Source organism: Spinacia oleracea, chromosome 3 (assembly GCF_020520425.1).
Source record: "Spinacia oleracea cultivar Varoflay chromosome 3, BTI_SOV_V1, whole genome shotgun sequence".
Classification (NCBI taxonomy): Eukaryota; Viridiplantae; Streptophyta; class Magnoliopsida; order Caryophyllales; family Amaranthaceae; genus Spinacia; species Spinacia oleracea.
This window is the reverse complement of record NC_079489.1, coordinates 96,685,112-96,707,071: the sequence shown is the minus strand read 5'-3', so window position 1 is coordinate 96,707,071 and position 21,960 is coordinate 96,685,112. Positions and strand designations below refer to the sequence as shown.

The following is a 21,960-nucleotide window of genomic DNA, read 5'->3' as shown; positions in this document are numbered from 1 at the left end:
TGATATTGACCTTCAACTGACTGAAAAAGAGTGCACTGGTAAGCTTAAAAAGTTTCTGAGTATTCATGAAGGAGCTCTCAAACAGAAATCAAGAATCCAGTGGTTGAAAACTGGTGATTCAAATACAAAGTTCTTCTTCACAGCAGTAAAGGAGAGATATGCCAGGAACAGTATTGATGTTATTTATGATGCTAATGGGAGGAAGCTTACCACTGCTGCAGAGATTAAAGATGAGATCAAAGCTTTCTATCATGGTCTTATTGGTTCTGCTGCAGACACTTTGGAGGGTATTGATGTTACAGTTGTGAGACAAGGTAAACAACTTTCTGCAGCTTCAGCTCAATCTTTAGTTCTTCCTGTTTCAACTGCTGAGATTGATATGGCACTGAAAGGGATTGACAACAATAAAGCTCCTGGTTTAGATGGGTTTAACAGTTTCTTTTTCAAAGAAGCTTGGAGCATCATTAAAGATGACATTTATGTGGCTGTTCAGGATTTCTTCTCCACAGGGAAACTTCTGAAACAAACAAACAACACTGCTGTTACTCTAATCCCAAAAATTCACAATGCTACCAGTATTAAAGACTTCAGGCCTATAGCATGTTGCTCCATTGTTTACAAGTTGATTTCAAAAATCTTAACTCACAGAATGCAGTCAATAATTGGTGAAGTGGTGAATGATTCTCAGGCTGGCTTCATTCCTGGTAGGAATATTGCTGATAATATCCTACTGGCTTCTGAGCTGGTGAAATGTTATTCACGGAAATACATCTCCCCTAGGTGTATGATAAAAGTTGACCTCAAGAAGGCTTATGACTCTTTGGAATGGCCCTTCCTGAAGTCAATGATGCATGAATTAGGATTCCCTGACATGTTTATTAGGTGGGTGATGGAATGTTTGGGAACTGTCTCCTACTCTATTCTTGTCAATGGATTTCCTACCCTTCCTATTCCTGCAAAAAAGGGATTGAGGCAAGGGGATCCAATGTCACCCTATCTCTTTGCTCTGGGTATGGAGTATTTGTCAAGATGTTTGGCTGCCATGAGTTCACAAAAGGAATTTAACTATCATCCAAGATGTAAGAAATTGAAGATTACCCACATTATGTTTGCTGATGACCTTCTCATGTTTGCCAGGGCAGATTTGCCTTCTATTATTACTCATTTTGGAGCTTTTACCAAGTTCTCAAAGGCTTCTGGTCTCAGTGCTAATCTCCATAAGAGTGAAGTCTATACAGCTGGTGTTTCTGATGTTGCTTCTAACCAGATTGCTACCACAATTGGCATTCAGAAAGGTGTTTTCCCCTTTAAATATTTAGGGGTACCCTTGACAACTAGGAAGTTGAGCTTCTCTGATTGTAAACCTCTTATTGAAAGAACAACTGCTAGAATTAAGAGTTGGTCTGCAAGATTCTTGTCCTATGCAGGCAGATTACAGCTGGTCAAGTCAGTTCTGTTTGGAATGCAGCTCTACTGGTGTCAAATTTTTGTAATGCCCAAGAAAGTTATGAAGACAATCCAAAGCATTTGCAGGTGCTTTCTGTGGACAGGGTCAGATATTGGCTCAAAAAAGGCCCCAGTTTCTTGGGATCACTTGTGCCTTCCCAAGAGTTGTGGTGGGTGGAATCTAAAGGACTTAACAATATGGAATAAAGCTGTTGTTCTCAAACACTGCTGGGCTTTATCTATGAAACAAGACAGACTGTGGGTGAAATGGATTCACACTTACTATGTGAAGCAGATGGATTTTTGGACCATGCCCATCCCATCTGGGCTAACTTGGTCATTAAGGAAGATCTGGCAGTATAGAGATGTTCTAATGCAAGCAGGAGGAGTGACTCAATTTGTCCATAATGACAAGTTCAAAATCAGTAAAATGTATAAGCATCTTCAGAGTGGAGCCAGTCATGTCCATTGGAAAAGAATCACTTGTAACAGCAAGGCTAGTCCTAAAGGGACCTTCATTACTTGGTTGGCTTTACAAAACAGGCTTCCTACCAAAGACAGATTGATCAGCTGGGACATAGACATTAGTGGTGAATGTGAATTTTGTCTGGTACATGAAGAGAAACTGACACATTTGTTCTTTGAGTGTCAATATTCAAAGGAGATTTGGAGTAGAGTTCTTACTCAAATGGGGATGCAGAGAACAATTCAGACCTGGGATGATGAGGTTAGATGGGCAGCTGTACAGAGCAGGAGCACCAAAGAAAGAGCCAAACTGTGTAGTATTGCCTTCATTGAGACAGTCTATGCTGTGTGGATTCAGAGGAATTCTAGTGTGTTTAATGATCACTATGATCCTATAGAGTCAGTTGTAAGTAGAATTCTGTTTTGTGTGGCTTGTAGAGTTTAGCTTGTGCCTGTTGGCTTTGTGTTTAGTTGCTGTGTTCCCAGGTTGTTGGGAACTTAGAGTTGGTTTTTGTGACTAGGTGTTATCCTTACTTTGGTAATATAATCAAATTTATTTGCCAAAAAAAAAAAAAGTTAAAGGTCCACTATAGGCCTACCAAACGAGGCTCACTCAGTCTCGCCTCGTGACTCAAAGACCACAACCATCTACCTTTTAGCCCAAATAAAAAAAAATTGATTGAAGGATTTATGTTGAGGGGAAATTCCGAGCAAAAAGAAAAAAAATAGAAAGAGAAAAGGGAGAGCGAAAAGAGCGAGCCATAATATACTTAGCCCGTACCTCCCAAAGTGCGAAATTTACCCAAGTAAACGGAGGAAAAGAGTTGAGTCAACCAATCCAAATCATAAAAAATCTACGATGTCTACCCTTTCCAATCCTTATGCTCTTAGACGCCTCCGCTCTGGGGCCCCTGTTCAGCTTATTTAAACCATCCATGTTCTCGTTGCCATAACCCAAGAAACCATTACCTCGACTCTTGTTCTTGAACTTGTTGTCAACCGCAAACCACGCACGGCCATTGACACGTGCGTCATACCCATTATTTCCAAAGCCCAAACCAGCTCTTACACCACCATTAGCATAATGACCATATAACTTGTTTGGATACATCTTGTTGATATACCCTTGAGCCGTCCCCATGCTACTCACTGGCCTTGGTTGATGTAAACTCATGACACTAGCTTGAGGCTGCAAATTGTGAGACCTAGCAGATGTAATCCTCATGCTTGACCAATACCTATACAAATTATCCTATCAAACCGTCTTGAGTCACGAATAAAAAAGGAAAACAAATGAAAAGTACAAAAAAGTAATAAATAGTAAAAAAAAGGAACTTTGCAAAGCGCCTCTAAAGTTAGTCTAAAAAGAAAAAGGAGCATTTAGCGCACCAAAAAAGATCCGCCAGAAATCATTTTCAGCGCCCACAGCTGGGCGCCGAAATCTTTAGCTCCCCAGCCTGGGCGCTGAATCTCTCTACTTGCTAAAATTTGTCCAGAAGTGCTTGTCATTTTATCCGCACATACACGGAAAAATAACGAACACTTGGAGGGGTACAACACGTATTCAGATATACGTACCACCAAAAAATACATGTACTCGAAAAATATAAAACAAATTTTTTGGCTTACGACAAAGCAGCTGATTAAAATAATAATCAACTTCACTTATCTCATCCTATCTCAAACATTACGATTCCACCTCAGAACGTATTTGTTTAAAATCACCATTCTAAGAAACCATTTTCTAGGCTAAGAACTACGCAAGACCTGATTCCAAATTAAATCTATTTAAGGCGGATACGTAGGCAATCCATGATTCGGTCCAACCAATTTGCAAAAATATTAAAGCCTATAGAATAACAAGAATAAGAAATAGAGTCCCTTATTGAAATTTAATTACTTGCAATCCAAGTCGAAAGAAAAATTTAAATCAAAGGAAGAATCCAAGTCATCAAAATGCCAAAATGAGCACACATCGAAAAATAATAAGGGCACTTACCCTTGCCAGAAGGAGCACTCACACTCCTAGGCACTTAGCTAAGACTCAAAAGATCGCTCTGCCTCAATTGAATGGGGGCTAGCGCAAGCGTCCATGACCTCTAAAGTACTCGACTTGACCCTCCCTAAAACGAACTAACTCACTTAAAGACTTTCTTTCACCACTAGACATAGTCGTTCGCTTAAAGACCTTCTTTCACCACTAGACACAGTCATAATCGCCAACAAGTAGTAAAGGCAGTAAGCTTGCAATAAAGAGCATTGTTCTACGGCGTCGCCCCAGCGTTCCTTCGAACTCAGGGCACCCGTTCATGGTAATTCAAATGCTTGCTAATCCCCTTTAAAAAAAAAACAGACATTGTCAATAGGACTTGGAACTTAACCAAGGCTCACCCTACTCAGACATATGACACGGGCATCTAAAATCGAAATCTAAAAACATCGTTAATGGGAAGACATAATAGCAACTGGGGGCTTAAAATTGAAATGAAAGAGCTAGGGAAAGAACTAAGTATACCTTGACCTTTTGTGCAGACATACACCAAGTAAATCTAAGTCAATTTGAAAACGGTTTATATTCCCGCAATTCTGGAAAAGATGGCCCTAAAAGCCTAAAAGCATATGCCAAACGGGCACAAGTAATATCTTGACACCTGCACCTTGGCTTCCAGCAAATTCTTAGACAGCATTCCAAAATCGTAACAGTATTTTGATTCACTCATGTAATCCTGTACGAACCCTTCTATACGTCAACCTACTTAGGACACCTCGGATTGTACACAGTAGGACTCGAATTTTAAATAATTTTCAAATGATTTTTAAAGACTTCTTCGAACATAATAAAGTGTCGTTGGTTTAAGCTTAGTATGCGTCTATCTCAACGTTGCAAGTGAGTCAAAAAGATTTTTAAACATGATTATAGGTAAAGAAAGGCACTTAACTTTTGGTCAAGGCACACTTCAACATGTGACTACCTTGACCATGGCAATGTCGCACAATACAACATTCACAAGAAAAGTAGCAAATTACTACCCGAACGTACCTCGCACTTTACGAGTCCGGTTCAAACTATTCATGATCCATGTCACCATGAATGCATAAAAACGTATGCAAAGCAATATAGCACCAAGACAATCCCGTAGCTACAGTTGGAGGCTTGAGAAAGACACTCTAAAAATGCTCGAAATGACGATTTTATCACAAATTCTCGATGCTAATGATATACATATGTCATAGGGGCACAATCCTAAGCTTTAATCGTGTAAAACGAACCTTAGAATGGCTACAACCCCTCCCAAATTCTAAGCACTACTTAGAATATATAAAGTCACCCCACTAACAAGGGTAACTGAAAATCGCGAGTCACAAAAACTCCGATCAAACTACTGCACATAACGCTCGCCCTACAAGCGTCCGTTACACAGTCTACCTCGTTCCAAAGCAAAAGCGAAAGAAAAAAATCAAGGATAAGAACTGTCAAAATATACCCATAAATCATTTTCAACGCCCAGAGCTGGGCGCCGATATCTTTAACGCCCCAGCCTGGGCGCTGAATCTTTCTGCTAGCCAAGTTTTGCCCAGATATAAAAATAAGAAAGAAACACCTATGAATCCTCGCATCGAACGAAGTAATAAAGCCGTGCAAACCCACGCAGAAGATGCTACACTTGTTCGAACACCTGAACGAGGCATGATGAAGTACTCCAATGCAAAAAATAATAATATCCCAACACCTTGAGGAATGTTCTAAGACACGCCGTTAGGCCACACAAGCCTACGTCGCACCATAAGTTCAACCATTCCACGGTACAAGTCTAAAAAAGGGAGAGTAAGGCATATTGCACTAATGTAGGCACGACCAAGAGCATGTGTAAAAGAGGCAAAAAACTACTTATCGCTCAAATTCAAAATGCAAGCCACACTACTTCTACATTAAGGATTAAAGGTAGCAAAACATTACCTACCACAGAAGGGATAGCTCGCACCTACACGAGCGGAACCCCAAGGCATCTTTCTCGAAAGAACCTACAAAAATCGTATGCCAAAAGGAAGCATCCCAACATGCATACTCGGGGGCTCCAAGCTACGAAACAACCATAGCAAAATAAAAAATCTCGAAGCGAATGTTTGAACAAACGAAAGGGCACGATGTTTGAGCCCACTTCATGAATGGGCCTGAACCCTATCAAGCTTCTAAGCAAACTATTCAAAATCAGTCATTGCTCAAAAAAAAAAATTGATTCAAGCAAACTGATTAATGGAACCGCACACAACGACCATTCTATGAACACTCGTTCGCACATACATGTCATCATTCGCGAACGCATTCAAAAGAAAAAAAATATATACAAGAGCGATCAAAGTCTTACGCCTCAAGGTATGTTCCTCGGGCCATATAGACTCGCCCAACTGTTGCAATAAGTGTACGCCTTAAAGAGCAACAGTTCCTTAAAATAATCGCCCCAAAGCGACAAGCACCGTAGTCCACCAATCGGCTACGGCTTCTCAAGAAAATCATCACTTTCTAAAAATAAAGAAAAAACAAAAGAGAAGAGAATACATAGAACTTCCAAGTGAAATAGACGAATGAACAAGAGGCCGACTGTGTCATCAAAAGACCCCAAACAACACTTTCAACGCCCCACCTGGGCGTGAATTATTTCAACGCCCAGGCCTGGGCGCCGAAAATGAACCCAGGCTCAAAAAAGGCCCTAACTTCTATTGGGCCCTGCCGCATCCATTCGACTCGAAAATTGCCGATTTCCTTACTAAAAGTCGCACCTCACAACTTTGTCAAGAGTAGCACACCACTACAAAGATCGCTCGCACTTACGAGCACGATCCCAAACACAATCAAGGATATTACAAAATGCGTATCCCCAAAGAACCTCTTTGACAAGAACTGACCGCCAAGCACGAGTGCTTGGTGGCTCGAAAGAAAATATATATTTCAAAAGAAAGTGTGCAAAGTTAATATTCCCAGACTACACTGTATGAAGTCCCGTGTTTGGATAACCTTAAAAGATAAAACCGGATTACGACCTCAAGACAAAGGTCGCTGTTGATACTTATACATAGTCCCCTAATCAAGGACCCAGGTAATGGCAAAATTGAGCCATAAAGACTAGCTCAAAACCATGAAAGATGATGACCACAAGACAATGGTCCGTCTAAGCACGTTGTCAGCCCACATTCAGGTTGTAACTAAATCCGAGCATCCCTCGAAAGAATTCGCTTTTCACTAGTAGAAAAAACCCCTGTTGCAACCCCCTTGTTGCAGCGTACATGTGTTAATACGCTTCAACAACCAGTCGGTCAACGCGGGTCAAACCCTTTAAAGGGTTATTGCAGCGTACAATTTAATTGTTCCCTGCAAAAAAGTTTGTTGCAGCGTACATTTTAAAAGTCCGCTGCAATAGCTCGTTTTTGTTGCAGCGTACTTGTTAAAGCCCCCTGCAATAACCCGGGTAAAAAAAATTTCGCTGCAATATTCGTTGAAACTAATTCAAAACAAATTAAGCATCTCTCACTCTCAACTCCCTTCTTCTCCCTTAACTTTCCCTGCGTCATCCCCTCAAAAAAAAACCCTTTCTCTTCGTCGGTGGTTCTAGCCTCCTCGCCAGAGGCCACCTATTAGCTTGCTCGGCCGTTTTGATTCTGCCTATCATTCTGCCTTTTGATTTCGATTCCAATTTCACAACTAGGTTTTGGTATTGTAGATGTCGAGTTGCAATTTCTAATCAATTGGAATTGCGGAACTTGATTTTGGTGGATTCATACATTTAATTTTTTTTGTTTGTTTGAGTCCTATTCTTGATGTGCGGAAAAGGAAGGCGGTTCGATTGAGCAAAGATGTCGACTCCAAACGTCGCCAAATTAACAATGGGTAAAATTTTCTCTTAAGCACCTTAATTTATGCACAATTTCAGTTTTCTTTGTTGTTGTTGTTGTTGTTGCTGCGAATTTGAACATCATTAACTGGGTTTTTCCATTAAGTAATGATAAAGTGTGAGCTACTGTATAATTGAGTTGGTTATGCTTGTGAATTTGTTTGTTTTGATTGAATTTAAAGCCTTTTATGTGGGGGGGATTGGCAAAGGAACCATGGGTTAGCTTTTAATTGGGGATTCAGTTCATAGATTCGATTGTATGGTTTGGTTAATAGAGGATCTCATTTTCATGTGTTATTTTTCCTATGCTAAGAAACTCCTGAGCAAAGATAATTACATGTTGCAACCAGTTACTGTGTAGAAAAGCAAGGAATTCTGGAAATCAAATATATACAAAATTTTTGTAATTGGTTCCATTAGATAGTTGGATTTCATTGTTCTGCATTCTAATGCCAATCTTTTCCTCCATTTATGTGATATTTTTGTTTATTTGGTAGTCTGTGTATCATGAATGTAATCATTGTTTATTATAAGACGACTAGTAATTTGATTTCTTCCACAAGTATATTTGGTGTGATCTTATTAGATGTGGGATTGGATAATGAAACATGAGCCGGTGGTTTCAAGAAAGAAAGTTGCTCGCGTCCTATTTTCCGTCAACCTCTTCGCCGCGGCTACCTGTCCCCTCTTTTAGGTTTGCTCGATTCGTTTACCTGATTTTTGTTTTAAGAATTAGGGTTTTTCAATTCGTTTTTAGGGTTCTTTGCGTTTGTTCAATTCTTTTTTAGGGTTTGTTCAATTCGTTTCTTCAATTCATTTTTTCAATTCGTTTTTAGGGTTCAATTCGTTTGTTCAATTCGTTTTTAGGGTTTGTTCAATTTGTTTTTACGGTTTGTTTAATTTGTTTGTTCAATTCGTTTGTCCAGTCACTATAGCTAGGCATAACATGGTAGGAGTATGTGAGAGACACTGACAAAATAAATCAATGTAACAATGCAACTATTTTCTATGCGCATCCTCTGCTAGATTTTCCTGTATATAGACTTAGTGAGGTAGTGTACAGTTGTTGTCACTGACTCATTGGTTTGGCTTAACTTCCCTTGCTTTATTCCAAATCATGTTTTGATGACGAGTTCTGGTCTTCCCGTTATGATTATATTTTGGCCTTCATCTCTGTTCCACATTACAAGCTTTTTGCTTAAAAGACATCCTAATTTGAAAGTGTAACAATTTTTTTCATGAAAGTACTATTCTTAGAGGTCGTACCCAGTTATTCTCATAAAGTTGTGAGATCTCGGTAGAGTCCAAGAAGTCAATGATCTCTTTGCAGCTACCATTTTTCCATATGATATGTAAGGTCGGTTATTAGTTTGTTGTAGTGTAGATTCCGGGTGATAATCATTCTGGCTTGTGAGTATAATTTTTAGGTCAGCATAGCTTCTTCATCCCTGAAAATAAATCATTCGTGATAGCCTCAATCTCAAAATAGTATAATCCCCCCCCCCCCATTTGTATATATGTTTTAAGTTTTTAACAGAAGATTGATTAGTTAATTCGGCTTTGGTAGGCTGTCGTTCATAGAGCTAAGAACTCAAAATATTCAGCTGATGAGGATATGGAGGAGACAGATGTTAAAGATCCAAATTTAAAGCAATCTCTGGAGTCTGCTACTTCTCAGATTAGCCAGCTAGCTCTTTCTAATAGTCCTACTGGTAAATCTTCACTGAATTCTATTGTGGGATCAGATACGGCCAATGCAGGTGTAGATATTGACTTTTTGACTTTTTATGTCTGTACATTGATGATTTGGTTTCTTAGCAAGAGAGTAATATTATTACCTCCAAAATTTGGAGATCTGAAGTTTGGGGTCTATTTAAAATCTGGTGAGTGTCAGAGAAATGTTTATGGTTATTTTCTGTTTTTGATTCTTTATCCAACACATTGATTTTAATAACCTTCTACTTAATAATCACCATTACAAACTTCTTAAATTAGTCTGCTTAAGTGGCCATTGTTTGTACCTACTTAAAGTGTTACTCGTACATGTTTGGATTGCCGTCTGTTTCCTTATGTTTACCTTTTTTCCAGGTGGATTTCAGTGGCTGTTTTGATAACTATGACGATTGGGACCTCGATGGCTGCTCGTCAAGGTCCTCTAGCTATGGCTGCTCATCAAATCTGTATGCAAGTGTGGTTGGCTGTCTCTCTTTTAACTGATGGATTGGCCGCATCTGGTCAGGTATGAGCTTTCATCTAACTAGGAGGTTCGATATCCAGGCTATAGGTTTTTCAGGCATCTAGACTACCTCTATTCTACAGTGCTTGTCCATTATGATTTATGATTATCACAAAAGTTGAAGATTGTGAATAATGTGTGGGTTTTAACCAAATAGGAAAAGCTTCTTGGATTAATAAGAATTTGTTGTTGTCCAAAGATCCTGATTTGTGAACAATAAACCAAATAGGAAAAGCTACATATTTTCTCAGAGTATTACACTTATTACATGTTTAATATGAATAGTTTTAACTTTCTAACACTCATTCCAATCTACTTATGCAAATTTAAGGCTTGTTTGGTCGTTATAGGTCATATTAGGCTAAAATGAGGCTTTTTTGCTCCCAAATATGAAATAAAGAACCTTAGGACTCATTTTAAACATATTAAATGTTTTATATGATTAGTTTTAACTTTACAAGACTTAATCCAATCTATTTATGCACATTCATGACTTCTTTGGCCGTTATAGGTCATATTTAGGCTAAAATGACATTTTCGCTCCCAACTTTGATCTAACGAACTTAAAAACTAATTTCAAACTTATTACATGATTCATATGATTATTTTTAACTTTTCAAGACTCAATCCTATCTATTATGCACATTTGAGACTTGTTTGGTCGTTATAGGTCCCAACTATGAACCAAAGAACCTAAGGACTCATTTTAAACTTACTAAATGTTTTATATGCTTATTTTTAACTTTCTAGGACTCATTCCAATCCATTTATGCACATTTAAGGCTCATTGTGTCGTTATGGGTCATATTTAGGCTAAAATGACATTTTCGCTCCCAACTTTGAACTTAAGAACCTAATGACTCATTTTAAACTTATTATATGATAAATATGCTTAGTTTTAAGTTTCTAAGACTTATTCTAATCTACTTATACCCATTTAATGCTTGTTTGATCGTTATAGGTCATATTTAGGATAAAATAAGGCATTTTCGATCCCAACTTTAAAATAAAGAACCTAAGGACTTATTTTAAAATTATTACATGTTTAATATGCTTAGTTTTAAGTTTCTAAGACTTATTCTAACTACTTATACACATTTAAGGCTTGTTTGGTCGTTATAGGACATATTTAGGCTAAAATGACATTTTCGCTCCCAACTATGAACCAAAGAACCTAAGGACTCATTTTAAACTTACTAAATGTTTTATATGCTTATTTTTAACTTTCTAGGACTCATTCCAATCCATTTATGCACATTTAAGGCTCATTGTGTCGTTTTAGGTCATATTTAGGCTAAAATGACATTTTCGCTCCCAACTTTGAACTTAAGAACCTAAGGACTCATTTTTAAATTATTATATGATTAATAAGCTTAGTTTTGAGTTTCTACGACTTATTCTAATCTACTTATACCCATTTAATGCTTGTTTGATCGTTCTAGGTCATATCTAGGCTAAAATAAGGCATTTTCGCTCCCAACTTTAAAATAAAGAACCTAAGGACTCATTTAAAACTTATTACATGTTTAATATGCATAATTTTAAGGATCTAAGACTCGTTCCAATCTATTTATGCACCTATAGGCTCATTGGGTCGTTATAGGTCATATTTAGGCTAAAATGAGCATTTTCTCTCCCAAATTTGAAATAAAGAACCTAAGGACTCATTTTAAACCTTTTAAATGATTAATATACTTAGCTTTAAGTTTCCAAGACTCGTTCCAATCTATTTATGCACATTTAAGGTTCATTGGGTCGTTATAGGTCTTATTTAGGCTGGATTGACATTTTCGCTCCCAACTTTGAACTAAAGAACCTAATGACTCATTTTAAACTTTTTACATGTTTAATATGCATAGTTTTAACTTTCTAAGACTCATTCGAATCTATTAATGCACATTTAAGGCTCATTGGTTCGTTATAGGTCATATTTAGGCTAAAATGATATTTTCGCTCCCAAATTTGAACTCAAGAACCTAAGGACTTATTTTAAACTTTGTACATGATTAATATGCTTAGTTTGAAGTTTCCAAGACTTATTCCAATCTATTTATGCACATTTAAGGTTTGTTTGGTCGTTATTGGCCATATTTAGGCTAAAATGAGCATTTTCTCTCCCAAATTTGAAATAAAGAACCTAAGGACTCATTTTAAACCTTTTAAATGATTAATATACTTAGCTTTAAGTTTCCAAGACTCGTTCCAATCTATTTATGCACATTTAAGGTTCATTGGGTCGTTATAGGTCTTATTTAGGCTGGATTGACATTTTCGCTCCCAACTTTGAACTAAAGAACCTAATGACTCATTTTAAACTTTTTACATGTTTAATATGCATAGTTTTAACTTTCTAAGACTCATTCCAATCTATTTACGCACATTTAAGGCTCATTGGGTCGTTATAGGTTTTATTTAGGCTAAAATGACATTTTCGCTCCCAAATTTGAGCTACATAACCTAAGAATTCATTTTATACCTTTTACATGATTAATATGCTTAGCTTTAAGTTTCCTAGACTATTAGGACATTGTTATTAGTTGCTTGAATGTTAAAGTGTGATATTTAATTTGAATTTAATCTAATGCTTAGTTGAAATTTCTGTTTTTGTAAAGGTCTACACTCCGAGGAATGCGCCTACTAGTGAGGAAATTGATGTGGTTCGTGAGCAACGGGCTAAGTGTTTTACCCGCAAGTATTTACTATTGGCTTGAGCGCGCTTGATCGAGGTGGTTTAGTTGTTATAGAACAATCGTTTCCATTAAAATGTATGCGTACATTGAAATTGGAACGTATATTTGAATGTAGTACGTGCACTTTGGTTTTGGGATATATATATATGTATACAAAACACCAGTTATTATTTTTTATATTTGTTCTACAGGTTGCGTTATTTTATTTATTGTTGTTGACAGGTTCCTATATTTGGTGCAAGACACCCTAGCTATAGATAAATAAAACTAAAATTTTCCCGCCAAAAGCACAGCTTTGTTGCAGGGGGCATATACCAGTTTGTTGCAGCGTACAAATAAAAGCCCGCTGCAACAAACCAGTCTGTTGCAGCGTACATCATTTTGTACGCTGCAACAAGTCTTGATTTTTGCCTAATTTTACACACTTGTTGCAGCGTACATGCAAATGTACGCTGCAAAAAAGTACTTTTCGCAGCGTACATTGTACGCTGCAACAAGTCAATACTTGTTGCAGGCCCCCCAGTTGCAGCATACGATGTACGCTGCAACAGGGGTCTAAAAGCCCGCTGCAACAAGGGTTTTTTCTACTAGTGTTTGCAAGAATGAATAAAAGAAATTCTCAAAAAAAAAAATGAAATCACGAAAAAAAAGTAGGAAACTTGCCCATCTTGGAGGGCAGGATCGCGTCACGAACCACGCGAGTCCCGAATTGAAAAACGAATTCAGGGGCGTCCACCCTCAGCGGACAGGGCTCGCCCATCCGCAGCGGGTGGGGTCTGCGTCACTAGCCGCGCAGGTCCTCAGTTTTCGAAAAATAGAATCTTCAAAAACAAAATGAAATAGGCTCGCCATCTTCAGCCGGCGGGGTCTACGACGCAAACCACGTAGGTCCTTATTTAAAAAAAATAAACACAAACAAATTTCAAAACAGATTCGTCCACTTCTATCGGACGGGGTGTCCACCCTTAGCGGACAGGCTCGCCATCTTTAGCCGGCGGGGTCTGCGTCACTAACCGCACAGGTCCTTAGTCGCTGCAGCGATAACACTCTTTGGTTTTCCGTTTTTCCCAAAAACGATGTGAGTAGCCTTTGGTTTTCCGTTTTTTCCAAAAACGATGTGAGTAGCCTTTGGTTTTCCGTTTTTCCCAAAAACGATGTGAGTAGCTTTTGGTTTTCCGTTTTTCCAAAAAAGAGCGATGTGAGTAGTTTTTTCTTTTTTCCAAAAATTAAAGTATTGGTTTTCCGTTTTTCCAAAAAGAACGATGTGCTGGATTTTCCTTCGTTTTACGTCCCATAAAAACATGGAGGTTTTCTCGTTTAGCTAACCCTAAAAATGAGAATCTTTAAAACCATTTTTACCTCGTAATTGGACTTGGCCAGGCCCGATTACACTTTACAGCTTTGATTTCGAAAACATCTGTAGCTACTCCCAATGGCAAAGTGAGGGAGTTTCTACGCCTCTTTAGATCCTTCCAATGACAAAGTGAGGAAGTTTCTATACTATCCGTTGACAAATCCCAATGACACGTGAGGGATATATGTCGACACTTCAAGTGATGACCCTCAAGTCAAATGTTATCACTCGGGGGCTCGTGAGACCCTCGCCAAAACAGGTCACCATGGCTTGTGCGACGCACTCCGTCTAATACTTTGACCATTGTCTTACTCCAAGACTCAGTCAAAGTGGGGGCTAACTGTAGATACCTACATTTGTCCCCATTCCCGAAAGGGAAGGTTCGATGATGAAAACGTAAATCTCCACTTGACAACGCATCTCCTATAAAATAACGAATCTCAATTCCCCTTTTCATTTCACCCAAAACCTGCTATTTATAGAAACCTGCTATTTATGGAAACCTACTAAAAATAGTAACTGCCGTAATCGGTAATTGTTAAAAGTGGCAAGTCATAAAAGATAGAAACCTGTCATAATTAGGTGTTGCACTCCAACATAAATCCTAAATGAGATAGAAATTGCGAGAGAATCCTATTCCTAATAAGATTCGAAAAAAGGAGTCACGTATTAATTAAAATCCTAACGAGCCTAGAGTTCGTAACGGGCCCAGACGCATCCCCTCACAAGGTTAATACGCACTAAAAGACTCAATTAATTTCAAACACTCCGGATTCTAGGAATCCGAATCAGACAAAAAAAACGGCCCAAACAGCAATTTCAACGCCCAGCCCTGGGCGCTGAAATTGCCTGGATCCTATTTTCAACGCCCAGAGCTGGGCGCCGAAGTCTTTGACGCCCAGCACTGGGCGCTGAAAATACCTGGTACGTGTTTTTTTCCTAATTCTTTGTGGATTAGAACTCTGCAATTCTATCTTTCCACAAACTCTTTTCTATAAATATAGCCCAAGTTCGACGTGAAATGACAACAATGAGAACACACAATTCATATTCTGAGTATTGACTCCAACCCTTAGCCTAAGCCTCACGCTGCGAAATTGTTCACGGGTTCTGTCGCAATCGATCCATAAATCGAACAGAACGTATCCTATCCCATAATTTGAGATTCGTTAAATAAAAAGGAGAAATAGCAAAGTCAAAGTGGTTAGTTTTCTGAGAACCGTGACGCACCTCTCAAGGGTGCGTCGTAATGTGTCCCTTTTTCGATGATTTAATTGCTTTCCTCGCCCTTTTTATGAACTGTTAAACTAACTAAATCTGATTGTTCTACCACGCCTAACAAATATAATATCTTTGGGAAATTAGATTATCATCCTAGGTCCCTTAATGTCATTTAAATCAGATAATCGCGATCGATCTAGTAATATATGTTGCATATTGCTAAAATCAACTCAGATTAGTTTAATAGTTAACGCATGTCCCTTCAATTATTTATGCTGAGCTAGTAAGGATATCCTGCCTCTGGAGTTATCGACGAGCGAGTACTCCTCTCGGTAGTTACAGTCCCCCGAACCCTCAATCTCTACCTTGCGGGTGTATGTTGAGAGATCCCCACACCAGGGATCACAAGGGAACCTACGGCCGTCGTGGTCAAACATAATTGCACTCCCTTTATGTCACGATAACCGGGTTTTGTCAGTTTTTCTCATTGTCGTTAAAAACTGAATGGCGACTCCTATATTACTAGTCAATTGGGTGTAAACTCACAGGAAATCCAATTACACTTGATTGAATAAAAAGAATCGTCACACCCACGAGGGACGAGGTCACGCATTAGCCTCGTGCTTTTTCGACCCCCTCACAGGTACGACCATTCTTCATTACAGGATGCAATTCTGTTCTAATTTTCAAGTGAGCTAAATCTCCCCTCGCACTTTTTCCATCTTTACTCTTGCCGTGCATTAAGGAGTGTGCCAATAAGACTTTCACAGATGTTCTTCTCAATATGAATCACATCAAGAAAGTGTCTAACATACAAGTTCTTCCAATATGGAAGGCTAAACAAAACCGACTCCTTCTTATAGCCTTTACTAGGGAGTTGGTTGGCATTTACTTTTCCGTGTTTCACATTTAACCCTTGCACTTTCTGAAAAACTTGTTCCCCTGTTAAAGGAATAGGAAATTTACCTTCTTCGGATTTACCATTAAAAGCGTTTCTCCACTTTCGATAGCGATGCTTCACAGGGAGCCCCTTTCGATTTCCCAAGTATACAACCTTGTTAAAGTTAGGTATTCTAAACGAGAATGTGTTCTCATCACATATAGGGCATGCTTTATAACCTTTGACACTATATCCCGACAGGTTACCATATGCCGGAAAGTCATTAATAGTGCCAAAAAGCATGGCCTTTAAATTGAAATTTTCTTTAGGGTGAGCATCATACACCTCAACGCCAGACTCCCACAACAACTTTAAATCTTCAATTAATGGTCCCAAATAAACATCAATATCATGGCCTGGTTGTTTTGGACCCGAAATCAACATAGATAACATCATATACTTCCGCTTCATACATAAGGCTAGAGGAAGATTGTATATCATTAAAATTACCGGCCATGTGCTATGAGTGCTACGTTGATTATCATAAGGGTTCATGCCATCAGTTGCAAGGGCAAGCCGCAAATTCCTTGGTTCAACTCCGAAATCAGGGAAGTCTTTGTCAATCTTGACCCATTGTGGAGAATCAGCAGGGTGTCTTAACATACCATCTTTCTCTCTTCCATCCGTATGCCACGTCAAATTCTTAGCCTCTTCTAGAATACTAAAAAGACGTCTAAATCTTGGTATTATTGGAAAATACCACATGACTTTGGCAGGAACCTTATTTTTCTTATATCTCGGAGCATTACACTCAGGGCAACTCTCTAATAAGGCATGTTCTTTTCGATACAAGATGCAATCATTTGGACAAGCGTGAATTCTCTCATAACTCAAGCCAATGGAGCTTAACATCTTTTTAGCATCATAAGTACGAGAAGAAAGCAAGTTTTCATCCGAAAGAATAGCATGGAATGTTTTTAGAAACTCTGTAAAGCATTTATCAGTCACACCATTCCTCGCCTTAACGTTAAGAAGTTCTAGCACACCAGATAATCTACTGAATTTAGAAGATCCAGGATACAATGGCTTCTTTGCATCACTAGACAAGTTCTCTAACATTTCTGGACAATATTGAATGTTCTCCTCTAGAACATTTATCAGTTCTTCTACCCCATCATCATCATACATAAATTCTTCGTGTGTCTCGCCTTCCATCCAAGTATCAAATACCCTACCACTATCCATGTTTGAAAAAGAATCCCCTAAAATCTCACCGTGGTTTAACCAACACTTATACAATTGATTAATACCATTAGTAATAAGATGATCTCTTAGATTACTAACTCCAAGTCGAACCATATTATTGCATTCAACACATGAACACAAAATATTATCATCATCCTCGGCATGTTGAATTGCAAATGAAATAAAATCCTCTACTCCTAGCTCATATTCATCACTGTAACGCTTTGCATGCATCCACTTTCGATCCATAACTGCTATATATTAAAAGTAAATACTTTTATTCCATTTTAATTTGAAAGGTTAGGATATCAATAAAAATAAAAAAATATAAAATGTAATGTTAAGAATAACTCGCGACTAAAATAAAGAAATCGTAACATTGTGACTACATTGATTGCCAAGACAACAAAATCTCATAACCATAATCGTTGAGCAATGATCTACATATATTTGAACAATGAATTTGTCATGCGCTGTGAATATACTAGATAACTTGTTGCTTTATATAATTGAGGTATTACAATACACTTTATATAATTAAGGAGGTATGTAGTGACATAATCCAGCCTGCAAGCCCTATACACAGTATTTGTAATGAAACTAAAATGTTCCCGGGCATAAGCACATGATTAGAGTCTAGCATATTAAATATGGTACATAATCAATTTTAAATCGATAATAATTACAATAAAATGTTGGACTTATACGATTTTAATACTTAATAAGGGGTGTAAAACTACGATCAAAATATGTATTTTCAAATAAGGAAAAGTACGTCTAGTCAAATAACCTAATTCCTTCTTTGTCAATTGCTCCAACCGTTGTTCAACTACCTCTCCTCAAATGACAATCGTCAATCTGAAAATATATATATTGATTAAAAAAAGGCCTCGCATGACAAATAGAACTACTAAAGAGACTACATAGTATTTCATTTTCGCCTACAATTACGAAACAGTATACCATATATGGCCTTTATACAGAAAAGTGTAGCCACTCCTGGGATCCGCAAAGAATGTCATAACAAAGTTCAATCAAAAAGCTATGATCAGTCAAATGCAATATTAATTATTCAACTTCATAGCAATAATATAGTTCCACAGAAAACATGATCAATGACTATGAGAATGACTTATGACCCAATCATGAGACCACACAGTTATCTAGATCAGCAGGCATGCATAACTACATGCACATAAGAGAGTATGGAATTACTGGAAAACCAAGTCTTTCAGTTTTCCTTTTTCTGTTTTGTTTGGAGGAGAGGGTTTCTGCTGATTTCATATATCCAAAAGCACCATCAGGCATCAGCTAGTATAATTTTTCTGAGAAAAGTCAGCAAATTTATTTCCTTGTCTCCCAAATACTTTTCTGTTGCTGATACACAGGGATCCAAACAAGAGTTGTTCCATATTAGCTACATCACCATGAGATGCATGCAGCTCCATTTATACAGCAATAAAATATTCATAAAAAACTCTCATAAAAAATGCAAGAGTTCCAGTAAAAAGAAGTATATATATATATAAAAGGTATAGTCAATCCAAATATCATATGAAATTAGATAGAGGAAAGCAGTTGGAGGAAAACTCAAGGGCATCAACGATTCTAGTGAACAATGACAACTACAATGACAACTCAAGGGCATCAAAAGAGCTACTACTGGTAAAGGCCTTTACAGGGCCTGAAACATTAGTTAGAAGCCTTTCACTACTACATTTAAAGGGTTATTGTAACAGGTTACTCAAGGCGTTACATCAAAGGTTCTATTGTAAAGACTTTGTAATTTCTAATCCAAATTACTAGCCTATTATTCCTCTTATCAACATGTTTGAATCAATTCCATTAAATTTTGATGGAGTTTGTCATTAAAAAGTTGCAACTTTATTTTATCTGATGATTTGGGCCTCTGTTGTAATTAATCGCTTTATTCCTAAATAGTTGAGTTTCAAAGCTAGTAAAGAGAAAGCAAAGGAGTTGTGTTTTGGATTATGGGAATGGAGTAGAAATAGATTGATTTTAAATTTAAGCATTTCTATGATTAGGCATTGATATATTACCTTTGAACTGATTTGTATATAAGAATTGCACAAATAAAAAGTTTAGAGGAAGCTTTCTATATAATAATATACAGTAGAAGTCCATTGACAAAAGGCACAAGTTTATGTATTTTTTTCCCTGGTGTAGTGAAACATATTTTGTTTCCTGGTTATTTCTAAGATGTTGCATATGCTGTTGCCCGTTTCTTCCAAACCGGAGGCACTCTTCAAAATTACTACATGGTAATTAATTTAATTAATTACCCATATATACAATAATGTTCTTATTTGAATTCATTATTAATACTAATTAATTAATTAAGTTGCTTATATATGATGATTAATATAAACATATTATTTGCAGTACCATGGAGGAACTAACTTCGGAAGAACTACTGGTGGTCCGTACATTAGTGATTAGTACAAGTTACGATTACGATGCACCACTCGATGAATATGGTAATTTGAATCAACCCAAATACGGACATCTCAAACAACATCATGTATACCATCAAGCACAGAGGTAATGGTTGATTAAGCACAGAGGTTAAGGCCTCTAAAGAGTTGCTCACTGTTACAAACATTAAGCACATAGGTAGACCACTGTTGCAAACATTAGGACCTAGTTAGGAAAGTAAACTAAGCCATTGAATCAAATACAAATCAAAGGCCATACTCTGTAATAATATACGGAGTAGCATATTACGGGACAAAACTACAGGAGCAGACGCAGCAAAGCTCCAGACATTCTGTTTCATAGGGGACCTCCGAACAGCAAGAATTGGGTGTTCACCCGCCCATCAACAGTGATACAAAGCCCAAACAAACAATTTGAATTCAAACCCTCTTCCCCAAAACCCATAATTAAACCCTCGTAATTGAATTCAAACCCTCTTCCCCACAAAACCAATTCAAGAAAATTAATTAACCCTAACCGCACACATAAAATGCAAAATTAAGAAAAATTCAAACATAAATCAGCAAAATTCCTTAAAGTTTATGGAGTATACCTTCAAATTCGATTATTCACTCTCGCCGTGAGAAGGGAAGCACGCCTTTATGGGTTTCGCCGTGAGAAGGACAGCACGCAGCCGTGAGAAGGAATCACGCCGCCGTGAGAAGGGAAATCGACACCGTGAGAAGGGAAATCACCGTCGTGGTTTCGCTGAAAGTCTTGGCAGTAGAGTTTTGCAGAGCAGAGAGAAGCGGGGGTAGAAAAACTCTAAGGCGGTTCTTTGCTATTTTGATGGATTGTTTTTTTAAAAAAAAATTCTTATATTATTTGACAGCGCTTTCATCATATGTGCTATAGTATGTGTGCTAATATGACAGCGCTTAGGGCAAAAGCGCTATAGTATGTACATTTATGACAGCGCTCCCGACTCAAGCGCTGTTATATTCTACATTTAACGACTTTAACAACATTAGGGTGAAAAGCGTTGTTAAATTAACGCTGTTAAATGACATTTCTTTAGTAGTGCTAGCTGGAGCAATGCTTCCGATCAGTGAGTTCTAATGAACATTAAAGCTCATAGCTTACTCTTGACTGAACCTACAAGGCCACATCAATGACACGTAACAGATCACCGGATTAAATGAATCGGAAATTTATTTAATAGCTTTTCAGGAATTAGTTTTGGAAAACGTATTATACGATACGACCTTGCGTCGGAATCGTATATCGTATCGCGAATAACCATAAGCTAGGCGAAACGAATAAATCGTATCGTACGACGGTGATTCGTCGTATACGAAACGATAAATAATATCCGGAACGATATTAAGTCGCGACTACGAGGAGTAGCCCACGAGCCGAGTGCGCGAAGCACTGAAGGCTCATGGGCGCTCGGCACGCAAGCAAGGACACAACACGGAAGCGCGGGCCCATGGCCGAGCGAGCTGCGCGTGTGTGCGCGCGGGCCAAGGCAACGACACGGCTACAGCAGCGCGGCCCACGGCCCAGCACACTGTGTGTGCTCGTGTACGTTTGCGCGGGCTTGCTGGCCGGTCTTGCCCTTGTGGCTGGGCCGGTTAGTAAGGTTATGTTATTAACCTTCTAACCCTTTTTCCAACAACACAATTCAGTCATACTCAAAACCCTAGAGACTCAGAGAACCCTAATTCTCTCTGTGCCTCCAAAGTGATTTCTTCCCAAAAGCAAACTATCTTGATCGATTGTCTAAGCTACGATAATCTAGACGGATCTGATCGTGTCGGTGAACCAAGTAGAGGAACGACAAGTGGAGTTCTAAGTTCGTGTTCGTTGACAGATTTGTGGAAAACACGCTTCAAACGTAAGTATGCTTAATATGTGCTTTATACATGCTTCCTGGCTTTGGGGATTGTTTCCGCACATGTTATTTTGTTTAACTGTATTCCACTACAGTGATATCAGAGCGTTATGTATTCAAACCATATTTTTGCATGTTTTATATGTTTTTGCATCTGTCGAAATTTAGGAATTTTTTGTGAATTTTTCGGATTTATTATGAATTT

At 38.1% G+C, this 21,960-nt stretch overlaps 1 protein-coding gene and 2 long non-coding RNA genes across 3 annotated transcripts; 1 reads left to right on the top strand and 2 right to left on the bottom strand.

Moving 5' to 3' along the window:
- Nucleotides 1-7,328: 7,328 nt before the first annotated feature.
- Nucleotides 7,329-9,871, top strand: LOC110790797 (uncharacterized). The gene is made up of 3 exons (XR_008929589.1): nt 7,329-7,795; nt 8,386-8,493; nt 9,367-9,871. It is a non-coding gene; the product is annotated as an uncharacterized lncRNA (long non-coding RNA).
- Nucleotides 9,872-16,024: 6,153 nt separating this feature from the next.
- Nucleotides 16,025-17,674, bottom strand: LOC110798403 (uncharacterized). Its single transcript, XM_022003578.1, has one exon. The coding sequence runs from the start codon at nt 17,672-17,674 to the stop codon at nt 16,025-16,027; it is 1,650 nt and encodes a 549-aa protein (XP_021859270.1).
- Nucleotides 17,675-17,907: 233 nt separating this feature from the next.
- LOC130469198 (uncharacterized) lies at nt 17,908-20,830 on the bottom strand. Its single transcript, XR_008929588.1, has 2 exons — nt 20,475-20,830; nt 17,908-18,283 (listed from the first exon to the last, which is right to left on the bottom strand). It is a non-coding gene; the product is annotated as an uncharacterized lncRNA (long non-coding RNA).
- Nucleotides 20,831-21,960: the final 1,130 nt, after the last annotated feature.

Bases quoted from the DNA above. Each gene is read 5' to 3' on its own strand.
- LOC110798403 (XM_022003578.1), bottom strand. From the start codon at position 17,674: ATGGATCGAAAGTGGATGCATGCAAAGCGTTACAGTGATGAATATGAG.